Source organism: Hermetia illucens, chromosome 4, assembly GCF_905115235.1.
Source record: "Hermetia illucens chromosome 4, iHerIll2.2.curated.20191125, whole genome shotgun sequence".
NCBI lineage: Eukaryota > Metazoa > Arthropoda > Insecta > Diptera > Stratiomyidae > Hermetia > Hermetia illucens.
In genome coordinates this window covers 74,323,614-74,347,479 of record NC_051852.1, presented here as the reverse complement: position 1 = coordinate 74,347,479, position 23,866 = coordinate 74,323,614, and the positions used below count along the sequence as shown (strand labels likewise).

Here is a 23,866-nt window from a genome sequence, read left to right as displayed (position 1 = left end):
GCTTTTTCCTCCGCAACTGTCAGACCTAAGCTCTCTAGCCAACCTTTAACAGTACTGATTGCTCGTGTGAGTGGCATCACCGTGGCATCATTTTATTAAAATCGGTTTATTGTCTGTCTGTCTGTCCGTCACACGCATTTTTCTCGGAGACGGTTACAGCGATTGGCACCAAATTCATTAGAAAAGTGGGAACTGTGAACGCTCACGCATACAGTGAGTTACATCCTTTTACGTCGAATTTAAGGGGGGGTCCCCATACATGCAAAAGGGGGGTGTAAATTTGTGTATCAAACTAAAGGTCTCGGTTAGTACTTTTCGAAACCGGTCTTAGTTTTAACATTTGTTGAAAAGATGGGGTGTACGGGGGATTGAAAGTGGTCATTTTTTCAACCAACCCCAACCCCAAATCTGAAATCTGGGGGCTGCCACTATATGATGCCTAGGCTCCGAAATACCCTCCATACCGATACCTGTTCAAATAAAGTTAATAAAAGAATTACAAGCAATATAGGCTACAGCATAGAGCATGATCCTGCCACATTTGGTGAAAATGGCACTATTACTAACAAAGTTATACTAGGTTAAAACTCTCGCGTCTCTGCAAATTCAAGACTAGTTATGAACGCCAATATCACTTGAAAGTGGAAATTTTCACATAATATATGCATATTTTACGTACTATATGCTAATGGGACAAATGCACACTCAAATTTCTTTATAAAAGAAATACACAAAACCTTTCATACCTGAAGCGTCTAGCTTGCGGTTTCCCGACTTGTTTCATACATGGAAAGACTAAGTACATCGTTGTACATAATGTCTCACAATAGTGGGCCCAATATCGAGCCCTGCGAGACACCCGTGGAAACAACGTACTTCTGGGCCCCAAAACCTCCTTTCAGCTAAATAGCTATCAACGATAGCAGCGAGACAGACGGAAACACCAACTTTCTCTAGGGGTTTCAGTATTACATTCCAAGTGGCGAATTGAATGCATTTTTCACGTCGAGGATTACTACCACGCAATATTTGCTGGTCCTACCCTTTAAATAATTGCATCTTCGGCCAAGCCAATTTGACCAACCAATTTGATGGCATCAATGGTTGATCGGGCTTTTTGGAACTCATACTGCAGATCTGAAAGGCCGCCTTGGCTCTCAACAGGCGGTAGTAATCTATTATAGATTACCCGCTCTAACATTTTCCCCACAGTGACCAGAAGACTTATGGGTCTGTATAAGGATGGTTCACCTGGAGGTTTACTAGGCTTAGACAGAAGTACCAATTTCTGCCGCTTCCATGCCGCTGGAAATGTCCCCTCAGACATGCACGCTTCGAACAACTTACTGAACTTGTTCGGTCTGAACTTCATGGCAAGCTTAAGGGCCTTATTCGGTAATCCGTCCAGGCCAAGGACTTTGTTTTTGCCTACTCTACCGTAGATCTTTAGCAACTCATTTCTGGTGGCTGGCCGTCACAGTCACAGTTTTTTTTTTGAGGGGTAGGGTAGGTGAATGCATTTACGCACAGATTGTTGGACTCCTGCAGCGGTACGTCATTTGACTACCAACTAAACACCTCCACATCGCCAGATAGCTAGCTTGGAACCGTTTGTCACATTACTTCGGGCTAGTTTCCCAACTCTCCCGCCTTGCGGAGCCTTCAAATCAGGGAATTCTTTTTTCAAACAGGAGGAGAGAGGAGGAAGGGAACTGTCAGCTCAAAGATCGCCCCAACTGCTCCACCGGTCGAGCTCTATCTTCTTTATAGCGAGAAGGACCCGATCGTAATGGGCAACACGGCTCCACCTCTCAGCGCTATTCAGCATCTCTTCGACAATTTTGTCTGGAGAGAGATCCCCTGTGTTTAAATAGAGCTGCTGATGAATCCCATCCCACCTTCCACAAGAAAAAAAAAGTGTGATGGGCGTCGTCCACAACTCCGTTGCAAAACACAATACGGAGATCGTGCCGTTCCAATTTTGTGCAGGTAAAACTGGAAACCGCCATGCCCACTTAAGAACTGGGTAAGGAAATAATCAGTCTAACCATGCTTCTGATTCAGCCACGCAACTAAGTTGCGGATGAGCCACGCAGTCCATCTGCCTCTAGTTTCATTTTGCCAAGAGAGTTGCCACTCCTCCAGGGTGCGTTGCCTTTCTTCACGAGCAACCTCCTCCTTTGGCTCTTCTCCCTTGCGCTTGTATATGGTTAGACGCTCCTTAGCAACAAGGCCAATGGGGAGCATTCCTGCGATCACCATCACGGCCGGTTCAGAGACAGTGGAGTACGCAGACGCCACCGGCAAAGCTCCCCGTTTCTGTACTTGCGCGAGACGCTCCTTGCCAAGAGCATCAGCCCATGCCTCCGCACCGTAGACCAGGACAGACTGCATTGGATTCATCAGGAAACACCGCCTGCTAGACGTAGGATCCCCAATATTTGCCATTAGTCTACTTAACGCCGAAACTCCAGCTGCAACCTTGTTCATTGCTGCTTTGATTTGCTCAAAAAAGCTCATCATTAGGTCAGGAGTCAGCCCGAGGTTTTGGCTCGATTATCAACTCGTCGACCGATATGGGACGCAGGGTCGGAATTCTCTCTTTAATCAGGATGTCTCCTTCGGTTTTTCCAGTGCAAAGTTGAAACCATGAATTGTCATCCATCCGCTTACCCGTCGCATCAAATATGCCGAGTCTGCTTTGTGCCTGTTCGCCAGTGCGTCCAGCAACAAATGTCGTGACATCATATGCATAACCGACCAGACGCGATTCTTTTGGCATGTCGAGTTCTAGTAGACTATCATAGGTGCCGTCCCAGATGTCCGGCCCTAGGATGGATCCCGTGCTATCCCCGACGTGATTTCCATCCCCCTCCAACCCTCTAGTGTTTCATAGAGCAGGAAGGGATACCTCCGCTCGTCGAACGGCATCCACGGCTTGCATGATAGCAGCTTTAAAACCGAACTGCCATGGGGATGAATCTGTGGCAGCGCGTATAGCTTCAGCGAGTCTATATCTGATCGGCTTTTCGAGCACCTTTCCAGCCGTGTCAAGCATATAATGTGGGCGGTATGAAACCGGCAACTCGAGGTCGCCTTTCACTTATCAGTGCAAACCTGGCCACCTTCTAACGAGCAGGGAAAATGCCCTCTTTCAGGCAAACGTTGAATACGCCGAGCAGTAGGTTTGGCTGGTGTTGGAATATCAGTTTGTATACCTCTGCTTGGCGCCTTCTTGTTTTTCATAGAGAGGATTGCCTGTTGCAACTCTTTTATAGAGAAAATTGGACAGTCCTCCACGCCAAAGACTGGCGCAACACGTTATAAATACGTTCGGAATGAGGACATCCCCAATCAAAATGGGGTTTCACCACACGTTGATCAAAATTCACCAAATAAGATTGGCCTGACGTCGATATAAAACGGCCCAACCCCGACCGGATGGCTTAATATTATAGACGAAATTTTGAATCCATCGAATTTAAAAAGCCTTTGGTCGAGATTATGGCGAATCTGGTCTAGAGGATAAGGGAGTGCAATGTTAAACTAACTGTGAAGACTTCCTTTAATTTCGTTTAATTCACCAACGTTCATTGTGAACAATCTTTGCAATTTTTGCAAGACTACCACAAAGACCGCCATACCGCCCGCAACGGAAGTTGTAACCTAGGCATGCTTTCCTGCAGTGCATCTGCTGATGCTTCCCTAAATTCACCACCCGCGATCTTGAAAAGCCTCTAGTTATAAACAAGATTTCGGAATCTCATATTATTATTTCGAAGAATCTTTATGCAGCATGAGTCCAAGACCTTGGAAAGCATCAACGGCAGACACTTTGTTCTTCAAAACCTTCTCGACCTGGTCTACCATTGAGTTTTTGTTCCTGAAGGAAGAATGATAGAGTTGGTTAAGCAGCAAAGTGTCAAAAGGTAACTGCATGCACTAACTTCGACAATTTCCCTCTCCACAGTTGACACATCGAACTCTTCTAACTGTAGCCATGGTACAGCTCTTTGTGAGTTTCAGAATTTTCTCAATGCCATTGATCTTCTTTTTTTGTGCTGAAGTATCTCTTCAATTCTTATTAATTCTTTTTGAAATTTCATCGTCATCTTGGTGACACTACAACCCGACGTCGGGTCCCCATATAGGGGATGTATATTTTTTTTCAAGAAATATAGTCATGTATTTCAATCATATGAAAGGTCTCGGTTAGCACTTTCTAAAGCCATTTATTGGAAACGTGGGGAGTGCGGGGGGGGGGGGTCGAAATTGATTATTTGTTTAACGGACCCATTCTCAGAAACCGCCTACCGAAAACTCTGAAAAAAAATCAGGGGGCTACCACTATATGGTACCTAGGTATCGAAATACCTTCCATACCGATATCTCTTCGAAAAAAAGGTAATAATAGTATATCACTATAATTTTTAGTAATTGACCAAAAAAAATCCCCCTTAAATTCATCCTAAAATCATGAAATTTTGAAGCAATGTAGGCTCTTATATATAGTAGCTTGGAGATCCAACTGAATCCTCCAAAGCTTCTTTGATTTCTCCTTTGGTACCATGGGCTCTGCCTCCTAACCGTTATTTATATATCCTTCCCTCGTACGTATATCCTAAGCTCGTGGTGGTCAACTCATTGGAGTTTCGATTTTCATAAATTTAACCGCAGTCCTGAAGTGGATTTGATTACCCCAGAGCCGTAGCTTTCTCAGGGACACAAAATAGAGATTAATTAAATATTTTTTTTTGGATAATGTAGTTTTGACCTACACTTTTTCTTTGATAATGATCTTCATTATCCTGATTTTTACACGGTACTAAACGCCGACCGTACGTCCTGTTTGTTCATATCATCGGCAGATAGTAGAACGCTATAATTTCTCGATATTCTCCGCTACAATATTAATTTATCTCCTGAGTTCTCTACAGTTGTCTTTCTCTCGGGACTATTATGAGTTAACATTTGAAGAGGTGCTTTATTTTGGGCTTGTATGCTACTTGGACTTTCTGAACGTTTCCACATTAAGTTTAGGGGTCCAGCCAAGGCCGCAGAGGGAAGAGGCTAAGGGTGAAAATTATGCAAAAAATCAGGCTCGGGGTGAAGTTTATACGGATCTAAGGTTAAAATTATGTAGACCCTCATATTATCCTTTTTTGTCATTGAAATTTCAATGCTGCGCAGCTGAAAAAAGTCTAAGTACGGGGAGAATGCCTCCCTTTCCACTTCCTTCTTACCTTCTAGTGTGGCTATGCCGTAGCGCCATTTAGCTCCAATTAGGAAGTGAACCGAGTCACAGTTGATACCTCGTAGCATCCTGCCGTCTAATATACTGAAGCAACCTCTTTTTAAAAATGTGTCCACCGAGTGATACCCACATTTTTAAGGTTTTGTGTAAAACAAAACCTTATTAAAATCGGTTTACTATCTGTCTGTCCGTCACGCGATTGACACCAAATTTGGTAGAAAGGTAGGAACTGTGAACGCTCACGCATACAATGAGTTACATCCTTTTGCTTCGAATGCAAGGGCGGGGGGTCCCCATACATACAAAAAGGGGTGTAATTTGTTTTTCATCAAATATAGTCATGTGGGGTATCAAAATTAAAGGTCTCGGTTAGTATTTTTCGAAGCCGGTCTTAATTTTGACACTTTTGCTGCTTGCAAAGTCGACGAGGCCTTTTGTCATTATCTTTTTGTTTTATTGTGAATATTTTGTCGTCCTGCCCGCGCTCAATAAGAGGGACCATTGCAAATTTTAACTTGCAACTTTGATGTCATTGAAGGAAGAGCATTTGCCGTTAATGACATGATCTTTGTCCTCTGCTGGTGCATGACAGTTGGCGATTGAGGAACTACCAAGTCTAATGCTCCGGAAATGGTTGATATTTGAAAAACAACGTAATTATCAATTAATAATTGTCTTTATCCTGGAATTTTATCATTATTTTGGTTTTTACATCTGAAATTTTTTGATTTAGTGAAGGATTCAGCACATTATGGAATAAAATGGATTAAGTACTTTTTCGAATAAATCCATTATAAGATATGTTTTAGAACGAAATATATTTCCCCAATTCTATTTTTGTTAATAGTGCAAACAAACAAAAATTGAAATACTAGTATTACAGTCAAGAGGTATAGATTATGGACTATTTGCAAAATCGAAAACTCGAAAAAGTTTCAAAACTTGGATTTTAGTACTTTTTGGAATTAACTTTCTCAATTCGTGATATTCATAATAATCATTAATTTGAGCCTAATCTATTACATATTATTATTTCCTGCGTTGTAATTTTCAAGATTCATAATTTTAGTCGTTGCAAGTCGACTTCGCGGGCGATCGTTGATTCTAATAACTTATTATTAAATATACTTAGTTACCGGCGTTCACTTGTCCTTCCCATGGGGCCTCTCCTCCGGATTTGTTGTACCTTTTTATTTTCATAATGTTCTGGGAAATTTACAACGCGACTATCACTTCTCATATATGTACTGTGTGGAGGTACTATTTCAACATTTGCCTTTTTTTACATCAATCTCACCATCGATGTTCAGACCAAGGAAAATTTGCTCAACGATCTCATTACCGTTTGTTTTGCAAAAGGTGGAATGTGAATGTCAACTGTATACCGGAGGTTTATAAATTCGTTGTAATTGTTCCCAGTCGGCAATGCTTATACCTTCAGGTGAAAAGAAGGATAAGGAACTGTAAAAATGAAAATATTGCTGCATGGTATGGCAAATCAGAGGCGACTAAGAGCCTGCGAAAAATTATAAACAATAAAACTCGAGTAGAGTATGCAAGACTGCCTCAAAGCTTTAACTGCGAATACCGGCCACTCTTTTCGGAATGCTTGTAGAGAGTTGAAAAGATAGGAACGACATTCACCAGACTAGCTCCTAGAAAATGTTGACTGGACAAGTAGTGACCCTGAAAAAGGTTATAATTCGAATAATTGAAAAATGTTTTTGCCCCTAATCCAGTGAAGAGAAGCACAATTTCCAAAAATGGTCAAAGAGTTCCTTTTCTATTCCACCATATAAATAAAATCCTGCTCCGTACTCTTTCTCGCCTTTTCTCACGCATTCGGCAGAGTATGGCACAAAGGGATATTGTAAAAAATTAGAAAACTGCTTCAGCAAACATGTATGATATCATGAAATCCTACATAAAAGATCAGTGGTTCCGGTTGAAATACAAAAGTTTCATATCCAAAGATCAACCTATCAAAGGCGGACCCCCCTTCCAGATCTTTTGCAAATACCGATATTTCGGGAACAACATGTTACCTTCATCAGTGGTAACAAGTCTGCTCATCAGTGGGTTTGTTAGCTATATTTATGCTAATCTAAATCTATAATACTATTCTAATTATGGCTAAATTAGTTTTTACAGACTTATATCTAAATCCTGAAAAAGAAGAAATGTTTAATTACATTTTAAAGACTTATTTCTCTATCCTGAAAGAACAGGTTTTTAATTCTTCTTCTTTTTCTTCAGCCTTTGTCCCGTTCACAAGCGGGATAGGCTCGTCGTGATCGGTTTCGCCATTTGGCTCTATCGAATGCCTGATCTGGGTGCAATCTCGAAGCTTTTAAATCCCCATCAAGCGTATCAAGCCACCGTTGTTTCGACCTGCCTTTTGGTCGTTTACCATCGACTTTGATGTTCAGACCAATCTTGGCAAGTGAATTCTCGTTAGCACGAATTGCATGACCATATCATCACGCAGCTCGAAAAGTATTTTAATTAGTTTTTTTAATAATGGTCAATAGCACCTGCCTAAATCTAAATTCAGTCTAGTGTCTTTCATAGGCGTCTAGCTGGTTAATTTTCCGTACCTATTTTGACACTTTCAAATCGTTGGCGCTTATTTTATGGCGGTATTCCATCATATGTTTACCCACCATGGATTTTGTAGGTTTTCAGGAGTACTTGATAGCCAACTTTGCCTTCTTCGTATGCTCCCTAAATCTAGTAGTTACCACTCTTTTCGTTTGTCCGATATACACCCTCGGACAATCTGAGCAGACGATTTTATAAATACCGCTCATCTCCTCTACCGTTTTTCGGTCCGTTTTTCTAGGCAGCTGGTAGATACGACTTGACCCTACCAGTTGTATATCGAACTTTTTCAATGTTCGTTTTATATGGTTGGACAGATTTGAAAAGGTGACACTTGATCTTTTTAATGCGGTAGAAGTCGATTGTTGGGTGTACAGTGTAATGAGATTACTGCGTTCTATTCTTCGAGCGTGTCTCCTGATCATCGTCTTTATGGTAGTGCTCGTGTATCCGTTCTTCCTTGCAGTGTCCATAATCTCTATATTACGTAGGATTTGATCACATATTGTTAGTTCTGCAAAAACAGAAGATACAATAATAAACCAAGTTGTCAAAAAAATATAAAAATCTTAGTAGAGCTACTAAGATCCACACCGGTCCAAACTTTTTTAATTAGTTAAAAGGACTGCTAAACTTTTATGAGCTTAATCGTTTTGTTATTGTCTATGTTACTCATCAAATTTGGATAACTTCAATTCTGTATCTCTTGATTCTCTTGTTTATGGATCCAAGTGTGCGAATCATGTTTGCAGGAAGGAGGAATTGGAAACGGCTGAGAGTTGATTGTGTACCGCAAAATTGTCAAGGAGCGATAATGCTTTCTTCAGAATTTTTTATCTAATTTTTGGTGGCCATTCCACGAAAAATCGTCGTAATTTTTACTAGTTACAGAATACTCAGGAAGGGCACGTTCTTCTGAACTATCTATAATAATAATAATCGTCGGCGCAACAATCCAATTGGATCAGGGCCTTGAAGTGTGTAAGAGCACTTCATTAAAGACCGTAACAGTACACTGCAGTACACTTTAGGAGACAATGTGGGCAAACATGGATCAATTGCTGAGAATATTGCGCGTTTGTGTTTCATATGTATGTTTCCCCATCTTATCCTAACAGGAAACGGATGCATCCGAAAGTTTGATCTTGGATGCATCTACTTATTTTCTCCTCACTTCCTAGGAGAGCAAACATGGATCAATTGCCGAGAATGTTGCGCCTGATTGCTTCTTTAAGGAAGCTCGGCCTTTGGTTTCCGCCGGGATGTGGAAAGCCATAAACAGCTGTGCAATGTCTATTGTTATGACAGATGTTGCCACGCGACCATATGCTTGCAACCACGTGGGCACACATCAATGCACTGCATCACATATAAGGCACTAACACCAGCCCTTATCCGCGGAACCTTTGTCGTGCAGCTCCCATCGCGGTTGAATATGTGCAATGATTTTTCGTCACCATAAAATTTTAAAGAATGCGTGGGGTTGGATATCCTGTATATAGTCTTCTTGATCTGCTCAAATATTAAAACGGAAATCGAATCCAACAGCAGCTGCTTGGGCATCAAAAACAGCTTCCTCATCAAAAACTTGGACCGAAATCGTCCATAATACCATTAGATGATTGATGTGATACCATTTTAGGTGATTCTGCCGTAACTACAATAAACAAACAAACCTGTCCATATGTCCCAGATTAGGTGAAAATTTAAATCGCAAATAAATAAATAAATTTTTTTTCACCAAACATGGTCATATTGGGTATCAAATGAAAGGGCTCGATTAGTAGCCGGTTTTAGTTTTGAGATTTATTAAAAAGGCGGGGAGTGGGAGGGGTAAAAAGTGATGGTTTCTTTAACGGACCTATTCTCAGAGACTACTCAACCGAAAAATCTGAAAAAAATCATGAACCTGCCTCTATATGGTGTCCAGGCATATCGATATCTATTCAAATTAAGTTAATAATAGTATATTACCATATTTTTTGGGAAATTGAGTAAAACTCCCCTTAAGTTTATCCCAGAGTTATGAGAGTTGGGAGTAGCATAAAATGATATGAAGCATATTATCCCCAAGTTTGATCAAAATCATATTATTACTAACAAAGTTGCAGTAGCTCAAAATTGACTCCCCCCTGTAAATTGACTGCAACTAAATATCACATTGAAGTGGGTAGTCAGACATGCTAAACGCAAATACATAACGGGCTACGTACAAATGGAATAGTTCTACACTTAAATATACTCACAGAAGAAGCAAACAAAACCTTTCATACCTGAAGGGCCCAGCTTCCGGTTTCCCGACTTGTTTGTTTATAAAGTTACATATTATTATTATGCAGTATTTAGTCATGTATTCCTCGGAGACTTGGGTTCTTAGCAAGAAGAATTGCGAACTCTCGGCCGCGTTCGAGAGAAGAATCATCCGAAGAATTTTTGTCCCCGTACATGAGGATGGACGATTCCGTAGCCTACATAACGACGAAATCTATGAGCGATACCATGCCCGTCAGGTTGTGGATGAAATCCTGCTCAATAGTTTACGGTGGGCGGGTCACTTAATCCGTATGGATGAGGATGATCCAGCCCGGAAAGTCTATAAGCGCAATAGCTATGGTAGAAAAAGAAGACGAGGCAGACCGTGCCTAAGATGGAGCGATGGCGTAGGTCAGGATGCCAAACAACTTTTAGGGATATCGAATTGGTGGACCTCGGCGCAAAACCAGGATGTCTGGAGTTCCTTATTAAGGAAGGCCTAGACGGGATACCGGTTGTTGCGCCGTTGATGATGATGATGATTTAGTCAAATAAAGAAATTTATATTATATATTACCTAAGATATTAGAATTAGAAATAAACTTCTTCTCCTTTTTCTTCAGCCTTTGTCCCGTTCACAAGCGGGGTCGGCTCGTCGTAATCGGCTTCGCCATTTGGCTCTATTGAATGCCTGATCTGGGTGCAATCTCGAGGCTTTCAAATCCGCATCCAGCGTATCATCCACATACATGGATCTCACTGCCCTGCGAGTTTTTATGAAGCATGTGCCTGTTAGTTTCCCTTGGGTCCCTTTCATGTTGAATTCTTCTAAAGCAAGGCAAGCTATGTGCAAAGTTCTTTTCTATATTCAAGGAACTTTTCAAATAATATAGTAATATATGTACATAATATTCGACTTTGTACGTTTAAGAAGGAGGCCTCTGTAATTACTGCATTTTTTTCTTAACCTCTTTCTGTTTATATGTATACTAATATATAATACCGATTCTCCTTGAATAGTTGAAACTGGAATTGAAATTGGTATTGTCAGTTCTCTTTGTATCCCATCGCTTCCATGGTCTTCGGTCTCGCATTGACATGGTGAACCATTATCCTCTGCCGATTGGCTAAAACAGGACGCTTATTAACAATTGTTTCTGGAAGGTAGGTTTCGTTGCAGATGCTCCGCTTCTCCTATGAGCTGTTCGTCATCCTCTTACATTCTTGCCATATGCAGGACCATTGCCGTATTTCAGTAACCGTTCGTAGTTAAAAGCCTGCGGCAGCAAGATGAAAGATAGTGTATTCCTCTGAAGAAGGACTCAGGACATCCAGGCATCCAGATTAACCACAAACCCTGGATGGATTCTCCGATAGTTCCGCAATTCTGACGCGGCCACCTCCTTCAATTATGCAAATATGCAATGTTGACCTGAAATCTTAAGTCGAAAAACCGAAAAGACATTGCATGTTTCCAATAAATACATTTACTTTTGCCCTTCAAGGAGCATGCTATAGTGAAAAGGGGAAGCGAATTCGGTAAGCCTATCATAACCTTCGCAAGGTGATAGAAACCAAATCGCTTGAATATATCCGAACTTGATGTTAGAAACACGAATTGTTCCTGTCAGCTGTGGATTGGATATCCCGGTTGCGTTCCTTCTATTAGTCTCATTAGTGCAATGCTTCGATTGGCGCAATTTAAACTAAATCAAAGGAATGATATCTTATGACAATTCCATCTGCTTTGTATCGATGAAAGCGTCCTGTGTGCAGCTGATTTCCAACGAATTCCCTCCCTAGTATTGTAGCTCGTGTTTAGGCAAAAAAAAACTTTGATCTTATCTCAGTTTACCTTGCATCTCTGCAACCCAGTAACAACAAATATTTTCAGAAAGGATATTTAGCTCCTTTTTTTCTCGGCCAGATACCGAAATTGTTTAATTATTTTTATATAAATTGGCAAAGATTAGCATGGAAACATGGACTACCCCAAAAATCGGAGAAAACGAATCGGACCTCCGCAGGAATTCTTCTGTGAGATCCCAAAAGGACCAGGGCTTTTGCGTATGTAAAGTATTTCACAGAATGCCCGCTGAGAAGCGGAGATGACAAAAGACAAAAACAAGCAAGGACAATTCGCGACTATGTCGTGTCTACAAATTTCAATTAAGAATTGGATTTCATTAGAAACATTTTCTACGCATATTGCCCCGGGAAACGTGAGAAACCATTGGTGTCCACGAGATTTGGAATTTAGTGATTTTTCTAGAACGCCGCGGACTTTCCATATTCCGACGAGGTTTTATGGGAATTTTGACCAAAAGTTTAGACTTCAATTACCAAGCAGCCTCCAGAAGTAGCATTTCAATGAGCCAGCCCATGCCGCGCTCGCCACAGATAGACCGAGCGGAAAGAGTGTCGCTTATGAGCCAAGCGTGGCTTAGATACTCGCGCAGATGTGTGTGTGGCTAGATCAGATACTCAACGTATGTACACGTATCTGAACTGTGGGCATGTGTGGCAGTGTGTGTGCCGAGCACCGAAATTCTCATCTATTGCTGCCGAAAACGATCTGAGAGATACCGTGGCCACGGTATCAGCTATTTGCGAGCCAATACACACTCGTGCGTAGCTGCCAGGGTGTTCCGTGCAATGTGTAGCGACATGGCTCTCTCGCTGCTTATCTGGTCGAACGATCGCAGGAAATGATTGCTCCTCGCGCGGTCCTGGCGCAGGGTGATTTGGGGGTAGTTTAGGGGATGGCGAGGGTCACTCGCACAGGGTCTGGTCCTGGAAGTGGGTCCAGCCAGAGCCGAGGCTCGGACCCCGTCCCTGGGATGCGGATCCCTGGCCAGGCTGGAACAATGCGCGCCATGGGCTAACCTCGTCGTGGACGCCTCACGTAGTAGCTGCACTATTTGTATTTCGAAGCTACACGCGGGCCCAAGAGTGTGTTTGCGCTGTGTCGTGAATAGGGAAATGGAGAGAACATGGCCGGCGGCGTGCTTTGGTAGATGCCTGGGCGAGTGTTGTGTTTGGCACTTTGGTTTAGTGTTAAAAGTTCCAAGAGAGAGCGACGTGCTCCGGCTGTCCGCGGCACCCGTAACTTTTTAGTAACTATTTAAATAAATCGCCAAAATTGCAATAACTTACTGCCAAGAAATCCGTCTGCGAATAGTGGAAGACACAGAGTGTCCGTTGCAATTCGGTTTATTTAATTGTTATTAAGTGGAGTTTTTCGTTAGACGTTTTCGGCGTTCCGGTCCGGCAGACTCGCTGAATTCGCCCAAACTCAGTTTCCACGCCAGCGGCGAGCAACTCTTCCGAATTCGATTTTTGTAATTTACACATTTCACTAGAAATTCGCGCGTGAGTGGCGAAAATCCAACATTTCTTCTGCTTTTTGATTCGAAAAAGATGAAAAGCTAGCAAAGCTTTCTGGGCTACCTGTCTCTTTCTAACACTGATATAAGGACTTTGCGACGACTGTGCACTTCCATTTTTCCAAATTTTCAAGAGTTCTGGAGGAAAGCGAGGTGGAAGTCGTAGCCCCAGAGACTAGAAACTAAGTAAGCGATCCGTGATCCTTTGCCAGATCCTCTAATGATTTACTGTTCTTTCAGTAGAGTAATACATAGATCCCCTCCCGGCGCCGGCGTGTGTAGTACGGAATTCCGTTTCGAGCACACTCCCATCGCAAACAATGTTTTAATTAGATCAAAGTAACCGAAAAGTTGTTATTTACGTTAATCGCATCATTACGTGGATTGTCCGCTCGAGTCCAAATTCAAAATTCCAGCAACTCCTGCATTTAGTCCTGCCGTAGTGTTCCTCGATGGGATAATAAATTTACTAAAAATTAGTGAATAACGCAAAACCGCAGAAAAATTGTTTGAATACCAATCAAAGAAGAAAGTGAAGTTTCGTTCCGTAATATCCTTGCCAATGTTCTGATTGTTCTGGTTGAATTACAAGTTTTGCCCGACGAGTGCGCTTTCCGTTGCTGTAACTTCCATTTCCGGGAATTGCTGATTTTTGGCGTTCTTGGTCGTTCCGTTTCGATTGCGAAAACCGCAGAGTGTGTGCCCTCGACAAGTACGTAGTATCCCAGTGGTTGTAGCCGTTGCCCAGATCAGTACGGTGTGTCCGGATCCTTGCTCGAAAGGAGGTAAACGGAGATTTGCCGCAAGCCTTCTAGCATTAGCCGAAAAAGTGGCCAATTATTGATTAACGGCACTTGACTCATAATCCTTACGATGTCATCAGAGTTGGACCAATTTGCAGAGTTAGAGCTCTCGAAGGAGGATCGCGAACAGATATTCGACCCTCCCTCAGACCGACCGCAGGAAGGCGCTGCTTCAACATCAAGGTGAATTTCTATATTTTAATAAAATTATCATTTTTTTCACATAGTTTGCCGTAAATATCGTAAGTAGTAACGTAGCAAAATGCCATTTAGTTGATTATGGAGGGGGCTAAGGGTTGCAAACCTTCTCGCTTTGATTGCCATTGGAGATTCTTTAGGAGCTTTCTGGTTTCTCTAAGTCAAAAAATCGATGCAAATCGAACTTGCTTATTCCGTCGGTTGTTTCAGCTTTTCGCTATCATTCTGTTGCAGGAGTGGACACTTCCCCGGGTAGGTAGTTGCCAATGCACGTTCTGTGGCTAGTATTTCACTTCGAAAATTTTGAACGTTAAGAAATCCAAAATGGAAATAGAATCACAGAACAACAAAAAGTAAAATCGGTTCATATGTATGCCAAAAGGAGAAATTCGCAAGAATATAAAGTGTAAAGCTGCCTGTGTCTAAAGGAAAATGCAGTTTCGCCATTTTAGTAGTCTAGCTTAGCTCTTGGTAGACTGCAGGATTAGAAGTAAAAAATGGAATATGACTTAATGACGTCGCCTGGGGAAAGATTCAATGGAAACAAGGAATGCAACAATTATAGAAGGGCACTCCATTCGAGTCGCTTTAGATTACTTCTGAGTTAATTCCCTTGTTTTATCATATTTCTATTGAGTAAAGGATGCACAACTATGGCCAATAGCAACGGTGTTAATGCTTGCAAGTTTGGGATAACTTAATGACGCAAGGGATTGGTAGTTGATTTTAAATATTCTGGCCAATGAAGTAGCAGTCGTTACGAAAAGTGAAAAAATCCTTAATTTATTTTCAAACGTGTAATATGTGTTTTGTGAATCATTTTGTTTATATTCATTATTCGGCAACGAAAGCATTCTTTATTAAAACTGAATCGATTTGATGGGGCATGGATTTGACCAAATTCTGACACTTTACGAATGGTAGTTCCTTCATGATGGTTGGCGTGCATTTTGAAACTTTGACTTTGAGATCATTCTGTGAATTTTCAATCCAGTTTAAGTGAGACTGAGACGACCAATTGAGAATATTAACTTGTTAATTTGCAATCATTGGATACTGGCATCCGCTGAATAATTCGGGTCGTTGTCTTGTTCTCTATGAATGTTATGTGCCGTAGATCGTAAGCCTGTCCTAGTGGGCAAGGGATAACGTATTTCTAGTTCATCCTGAAGAGGTTTATTTTCATTTAATCATCTCACAGGGTATTTCTCCATTGTTTTGGCTTCTGGTGAGGGTTTTCGAGAAAGTGGTATAGTTCGGCGAACTTAACTCCATAGATAGAATCCTTTTAGGAACTCTGGCCTTAAGACCACTTTTTAAAGGACGTCGAACCGTTCTGGTGCTACCTTTATTCCAGACTCTTGATGAAAAAAGGATCGACCTTAGTTTTTAAAAAAGGTGCACGTTTCTGTTTTTGACATTTTTCCGGATATCTTCTTGTTCTAGGCTAAGGTTTTGTGTTAAGAATGTTATACACCGTCCGTTGAGACCACTTTAGGACATTAGTCCCCAGACTGCGTACAATATTTTCCTTAGCCCACTGCTGCTATTTTTGCGACCAACCCCTCTCTTTCAACAATAATTTTGCGATTTGCGTAGGTCAAATCACATGCAACGTGTTATTTTTAGCTGTATATCGTCATAGTTTTAACGATCAGAATTGGATGCTTACCTAGATACCTGGCCCAAATCTTTGTCAAACATGCTTTCAGAGGGATGATACACTGTTTCATTTTTTTATCTACATTATTTTTAAACTTTTATATTGTATAAAACAAACGTTTGCATCTACTGGCTATTGAATGCGGTTTTGCAACTGTGAATTTCTACGCATGCGGTGAATGGTGTAAAGGGGGGATTTCGCATACAAGTTACAAAAAGGGTGTAACATAGTTTCTCGAATAATTGGGGTCATGTGGGTATCAAATGAAAGATCTCCAGTTAACCATCCAACCGAAATGCCAGGTAGTTTTTACATAGTAACTGCGTTTAGTTGAACCAAGTTCTTTAGTTTTTTTCTCAGCATGTTCTCAACCAAAACCTTCCAGCTTTCCACAATAAATACACACAATTTTTAGGCATGGTTGAAATAACGTGTTCGAAGTTTCAAACAAAATTAGTACATTTTGGAAGTTTATTGGAAGATCCTGTTGAGTTCGCGAAAGGGAAAAAATTGCAATAATATTAAAAACATTCGTCTAAATTCTATTACTATCAAGTGAATTTACTATTTCCTAAGGAACAGAATATTAATACATATCGGATCAGTATGACATGTTAGTTTGATATGCCAATGGACATGTGCTACGATAAATGGATCTTACAATATGGTATACTATTGAATTCTTAGCTATCTACAAATGGTACAGCCGTGCACTGTAGGCATCTTATGTAAGAAAATAACGAGGCTTTCGTATTTGAAAGGACCGGTTTGCGATTTGTTTTTGTTTAAGCTGCTATTTAGGTGTTACATTGCACTAACTTTGCGTTTGAAGTGGAGAAACAGCCGGCATATTTATGCTACAATTGTTGCTAGCTCTGGGGATCGTTTTGTATATTGTGAATGTCCTTCGAATTTTAAGTTCCATTAACCGGACTGGTCATGATTTCGTAGACTCAGCTGATTTCAGTGTTGGAAGATGAATGTTGAAACCAAAATTAGATCAAGATTTGATCGACTAGTTCATCTATGATCATCTCAGCAGTATCATATTGGTTTTTCAAAGCTATCGTCTGGAACTTTGGATCTAAACGAAGTGAACAACCCCACGGATGGAAAAAAGGAAGGACATAAGGCTGGCTGATTCAGGTTTAATTTCGGTGGAGTTTTTTGGAGTGAGTTATTGCACCTTTTCATCATGTATTTTTTGGCAGACGGTATTGCTTGAGAGCCAACTTTATTCCACATCTTATTGGGCAGAGATAAGTCTTCAGACATTGTCTGACTTCTCCTCTAGAAGTAACGTAACCGAATGCAGTTACCGTTGTTATACGCTGCGTAACGTTTCTTTATTGGGTTTGATTAAATTACCTTTATAGCCTTTACCTTCACTATTATTTTTATGTTCTTTTAATAATAATAATCGTTGGCGCAACAATCGATATTGGATCAGGGCCTTGAAGTGTGTAAGAGCACTCCATTCAAGACCGTAACGGTACACTACAGTACACTGTAGGAGGCAATTTGATCAGCATTGCGCAGTTGAGTCGACGTTAAATCACGATACAAATCTCACTGCTACCAGTGAGATTCAAACCGCAACCTTCCATACGACAGCCTTGTGCTCTAATCACGTAGCTACCCGGACACTATGTTCTTTTAGGATGGGGGAAAAGACGTATGGGTGTGCAGGTAGTTTTAGTTTTTGTTTATATAAATAGGGGAGGAATATCTTTCCAAGTGTTTGACAAACTCTATCCTTTTTCGGCATCACATTTTTATCAGCTGCTATCGCTTTGTCTAAGTGACAATTCGCATTCAATGGGTCTGTTAATCCTTTCAGTGACTTTTCAATAGTGTGTTAGTGACGATAAGTTTCGTAGGTAGCTTCGCTGTCCGTGTTCACCCATGAAAAATCTTTTTTTTACCGATTTGTGCTTCTGTTTGCATTCCTTTCTAGATGCTTATTTTCGTAGAATCAATTTGGGAATTACTTTTATAGGGGAGATGGGTTCGAAATATAAGCATTATTATTATTATGCCTTTGTGAAGTGTGAAATTTCGCATTTCCAGTTAATACTGACTACTATACTTGTAGGGTCAAGGATTTGCATTTGTTTGGTAAGCATCACTTACACCTTCTCAGGCCATAAGGTGGGCAACAGTTTTTAGCATCAGAGTCCTTACTGTTCTTGTAGTTGGTTGCAGGGTGCAAATCCCCAATAATGATACAAATGATTAGTAGATTGCGATATGTTTTTGAGTAATAACAAGTAAACCTGTCTGCAATTGCCACCTATAAATAAGAATCTAACTTGACGCTTTTCTTCAAGCCAATGCATCTCCATTAAGTTATTAAGGCTTTTTTTTATTAGCGAGGCTGAAGAACGTCACTCGTTTTCTTGAACAAGCTAGGGTACGATTCTATTCTTTGATTCTGATTTTGTCCACTTTCCTCAATTTGTTTTATTGAACCCTTCTAGACTCTGACTTGGAACTCCATATTTGACATTCTGGCTCTTGTTAGTCGGGAAGTATTGATGGTGCCCCAAAGCCAAGCATATTTTTATATATAGTATCCTTTTGAAATACGCTTGCTAGGAATAACCAAAAATCCAACTTGAACTTCTTGAACGTCAGTTAGAGTCAGTGACATCGTGGATGCCAGCTCATCTATGAATTTCTTTTAAGAACTCCTTCTAATAGTTGGACCAGCTTGGTGTTAAAAAGGTGGTCGGTATATCATGCCCATTTAGTTTGATTTCTTCTATTTGCGTTGCTTTTGTTTAAATATTTGTTGTTTGTTGTAAATCGGAAAGGTTCTTCATAAATTTCTTTCTGGTTCAATGCATGCTTGCTTGTTAAGGAGCCTTTCTGCACAAAAATTGAACTTTTATATCCACAGCTGTTTACAGTTTTCGAAAACACACCAACTTCTGGCGTATTCACTAAATAAATATATCTAATACGTATATTTATCGCCTAAAATGCGACACGTTTTGTTTACCAGTTGGATACAGAAATTTGTGTGACCAACATTTGTTGTCAACATAAAAGTTAACAATTTACCTTGGGCTTCGGCTCCACTGATGTTAAAAGATGGTTTCCTGGCTATTATAACCTAATGTGGACAAGTAACTCATCCTATTTTTGATTTAGTCACATCAAATCTTGACAACTAGTTCTTCTTCGTGTTTCCACTTCTTGTGGCACTGTAATTGCACTAGTGATCAGAATTACGATTTGGACCATCGAAATGCCTGACATCTTTGATACTGGGTACTGCCTTCTTTGACCGGGTGTGACCATGCTCTTTTGTGAATGTCGCAATGTGAAAAGAATATAGAACTGATGGTTGAGTTCTTATTTGCAAGCTCAACTCGTAAAAACTGTACATTACCATTAAATTCATTTGCACCCTATCTGGGCCTGTTCTTCTATATGGCAATCCTCGTCCAATACGAACATTGAAATCGTTTGGCGGAATGGAATAGATTTGTGGGCGCCAATTTTCACCTTCGCCCCGAATCCTACCTCTTCTGCATATATACTACTACTAAATGTCAAACTGCCCTCCACAAAGGCAGCCGTTGACACCCAATTTTGTCTACATTTATCGTCCCGAATTAAGTGTTCCACTAGTAGTGTGCAATATTAAATGATGCCAGGTAAGGTTCGAGTGGAAAAGGATATAGTTTTAGAAAACCGATTTTTCTTTCAAACCTATTATAACCATGATCTTCAGTGGCAAACAAGAACCACATTTGCGAAATGATCTAGTAAGTCAGTCTGTCAGTCAACTAAATGAAAACGGGTTACCGAGAGATCAAGCTGAAACGCCAGACATCTAGGAATGTGAGCTTGTCTTCGGAAAATGAGATTTCCCATTAGTGACTTTATAAACGCAGGTTAATAAGAAAAAGGAAGTAATTTGACGAACTGGTACAACAAAAACATGCCAACGGAATAGCTGCCATTTTGTGAAAAGGATCGATGCAGTGTTTCTGTTGTGCTACATAGCCCAATACATTGAACTTTTTGACTATCGAAATTGCAATACGAACTACAGCTTCCAACAATCTAGCGAATTAAGAAGAAATGGTGACGCTTGTTCGTGGAACATTAGGTCTTCATAGATCCATCCAGTAAGGAACGAGCCTCTCCACAAAATAACATCACCGAATATACTATTAGGACCAGGTGTGGCTGATTCCTCTTTCGGGAATATATTCTTTTGTTTTATACGTGAATAGAGCTTTAGGGAATCTGGGCGGAATTTTTTTTTTTTTTTGTTATTTGAGTCTACGAGGTAGTTGTTACAAGATTTTCTTGAACAAAACAATGCATTAATACCAGAGAGGGAATTAATTCCAGTATCTTCCACACCATATAAGAAAGATTATTTAATTCTGTATCGATTTTTGGCTGCTATAGATCCTGAAACTTGCATTCGCTAATCAATTGTGTTAGTTTTGATATTCTTCAAAGTAGCAACTGATGCTTCCGTAGATTTGAAGCAAATAAAGTTGACGAGGCGTAATTCTTCGAAAAACTTATTAAACCTTGTTGAAATGTACGATTCTGTTTTAAATGTACCGCTGGCGTGTGAAATATTTGAATGGTGTCGATGGGCCGCCATTTTGTCGGGGCTGAGATTTTTCAATATTTTGTATTTGTGCCTGAAGCATTTACTAAAGTACATTTAGATTTACAGAAATGGGAAAAATCAACGTTGCTTCCGATGCATTCTTTTGTCGAAAGTACCGAACGATAATTTATCGAACAAGAACACATTAATAAATCATGAATTTCTCCAATCTGGACTTTTTTAAACAAATTTTTTCCAGAGACGTTGATTCCCGGGGTCAACTGAAATGAAGACATGATAGTGGCCTGAGGAATCTTCGTTGTGAAGTTGTGTAACACAAAAGTTCCAGGTTTTTTTGTACATAACAGTGATAAATATTATAAGGCTTCCAGGTTTTTTTAAGAAATTTCCCCATCTCATGTTCCAGAAGTGTGCCATAAAGAACTGAATTTTATGAATACATTTAAACGGGGAAGAGAAAAAGTTGCTATTGATGTAATTTAATACAGTCCGGGTTGATACTAGTCATATAATTTTCTTTGACTTTGGGCACTTCTGGATTTTAGTCAATCTGGCTCGAGCACCTTCATTATAGGTTATAAGCACAGCCAGTGTTTCCTATCCGAAATGTTTCGACACCAACGAAAGTTGTTCTTGGAACCCTACTTCCGTTGCTCTTTTGCGGTTGCCTATGCGAACATAGGGCTGTCAAGGAAGTAGAAAGCGTCGCAAATAAAGATTTTAGAACCATATACCAAAAGAAGAGATAAGAGGGATAATTTCGATAGTGCTTTAAGCAGAAGGGCGATTCTGGATAAATAGCTGTTATTATAATAACATGCGGCAGCGCAGAATGTCATGTTCTGCAACAAGGTAGAATTTGGGAGGAATTTGAAGCTCGAAGTCGTGTTCGCCAAAATTTCATCCTGTCACAGATTTAATATTTTTACCCGTTATTGGGCAAGGAACGAGATGGGCTTGAATGAACTCTGATCTTTCCTGAAACACCTACATGTACTATGGGGATATCTGCTTGCTTTACCATCCCGTCAATTCTGAATTTTTACAAAGGGGCAAACAGAGTCGAACAGAAGATAAACAGCACAATCAAGGTTCTGAGTCTGACAAATGGTCGCACCCTTCTATCTGTTGCTGCTGATGGTATCATTAATGATGTCATTCAGCACATTAACAGCACTGTAACTATCTCCACACACCATCAAGTTGAAGTAGTTCCGCGCCAATGTGCTTACTGCTACATGAAAGCGGAACGTGAAAAGCAAATACTGTAAGTTTTGTCTTTTTTAAATAAATCATGAAAATCAGTGGTCAGGATAGCGCTCCAAATCTTTCGAATTCTAGTAAGCTCGTTTTTAGGTATCATTTTCATTATTGAAATGTTTTCCCTTATTGATCAATGTCCAGGACATCCCCCGAGTTGCGGTTTAAAGCAATACCCGAAGTAAACAACGATTAATTGGTCTTGGTTCACCCGATGTTGGATTGCTTTTCTTCTTCTTCTTTAGTCTTTGTCCCGTTCAGAAACAGTCTCCTCGTCTGGATCGAACCGGTATGAAAGCATCATCTGCGCAAATACACATTTTTATTTGCAGATGTTCCGTGTCTGACAATGTCCATAAGAAGAAAGAGGAGCGACAGGCCACTTGATGAATACCGATAGAGGTACGAAGCCTTTACTCTTCGAATTGCGGTGAAGCAATTAAACCCAACGCACTAGTTCCTATGGCAAAAATATGCATGGTATATTGGATAACATCCGGATTGGATGGTAAATTGAATATTCCGCTGGATTGTCTTTCTTTTCCCATTTTGCGAACGTTCTCGTTAGTCAGATGGTGTTCTATCCTTCTTAATAATGCGGTTGAAGAAGTCACTAAGGTAGACTGTTGAGATCCAGAGCTCGACTGCCGTGTCGTCAGATTCTGTCGCTCTCCCTGATTTCATTCATTTGATTGCTTCCTTGACGTGACGTGCCCGTACTACCTCAGCATATCATGTGATTTGTCGATGAGATGAACACTTCAATGATTTGAGCATGCGGCGGATTGCTGTTGATTAGAATTGAATCAGGACAATAATATCAACAACAATAAGCTCTTCTAAAAAACGTATGCCACTTGATCTACTTCTTGTCAATCAACGAATGAATATAATAATTATTTCGTTATATATTGACTAAATAGATTATTGGGCGTTTATCTGCAGTAAAGTTGAACTAGTTAATTTTAAGTTATTTGGTGCTTGTTATCCTTATAACTGAGTCGAGGCTGAAGTGCTGTCATTTTTTGGACTAATTCAAATATCATCAATTTGTATATGGTTCCAAGATGTATAGGTCGTATCGTCACAATCAGCTATGTAACTTCCAGACCTTACAATGCAATAATATTAATGGTATTTTTATTATGTCTACTTCAGAAAAAGGATTCGCTACAAGCTGTCAGGTCTATAAAATCTACTTTCAGTCGTACTTCTAGGCCACATTGTTCCATTTCTAACTTGCTAAACAAGGTCTCCTCTTAACTCTCCGAATGAAGTACATATGGTTAACAGCAGCAAAAGCCAAGGGGCACTCAGTACTCCTGAAAATGAACTTCCCCCTTAGAAAAAAAATATTTTTTACTCTGAAATGGTAATTTCACTTGCTCAATTAATGTAACCGTTGAAACCGCTGATTCGGAAAGTTATTTTTAATTATAATAGTTTAAAAATCGAATTCTCACAAGGCGAGAAAGAAAATGCTGTGATTGACTGATGCTTCAGGTGACGTCATTGGGCAAGTTCGTAGTTTGGATCCTAGCTATGTATAAGCATACGATTTAATGTTTGTTACTTCCCAAGTCATCATTCAGTTTTTAACAGAAAGTATTGGACAATGCGACAATTTACCTTGCGTTTCGGCAATAATGGTAACTAGCAACTTCCGACAAATACAACGTCCTAGAAACGAAAGGTGGAAGAACGGAAAGATCAGTGTGTTTAATGCACATTAAGTATACTTCACTCGCATTTCCACCTGGGCGGCGATAAAACATACGTTTTTGGAAGATTCGTAGGCCAGAAAAGAACTGAGCGGGATTCGAACCTTGGGCTGGTTGAATT

At 40.3% G+C, this 23,866-nt stretch overlaps 1 protein-coding gene across 6 annotated transcripts in view; it reads left to right on the top strand.

Annotated features, from left to right (window-relative positions):
* Window positions 1-23,866, top strand: part of LOC119654916 (insulin-like growth factor 2 mRNA-binding protein 1) — a 129,953-nt gene that overhangs the window by 24,016 nt on the left and 82,071 nt on the right. The window contains exons 1-2 of one of the 6 annotated variants that reach the window (XM_038060556.1): window positions 13,193-13,680; window positions 13,735-14,480. The exons of 2 other annotated variants lie outside the window; for them this stretch is intronic. In XM_038060556.1, coding sequence (XP_037916484.1) covers window positions 14,368-14,480 — 113 coding nt within the window. In that variant the 5' untranslated portion in view covers window positions 13,193-13,680; window positions 13,735-14,367. Of the gene's footprint in view, window positions 1-13,192; window positions 14,481-23,866 lie in introns of those variants that run through there. 3 more of the 6 variants (XM_038060555.1, XM_038060560.1, XM_038060558.1) reach the window with 3 other exon arrangements.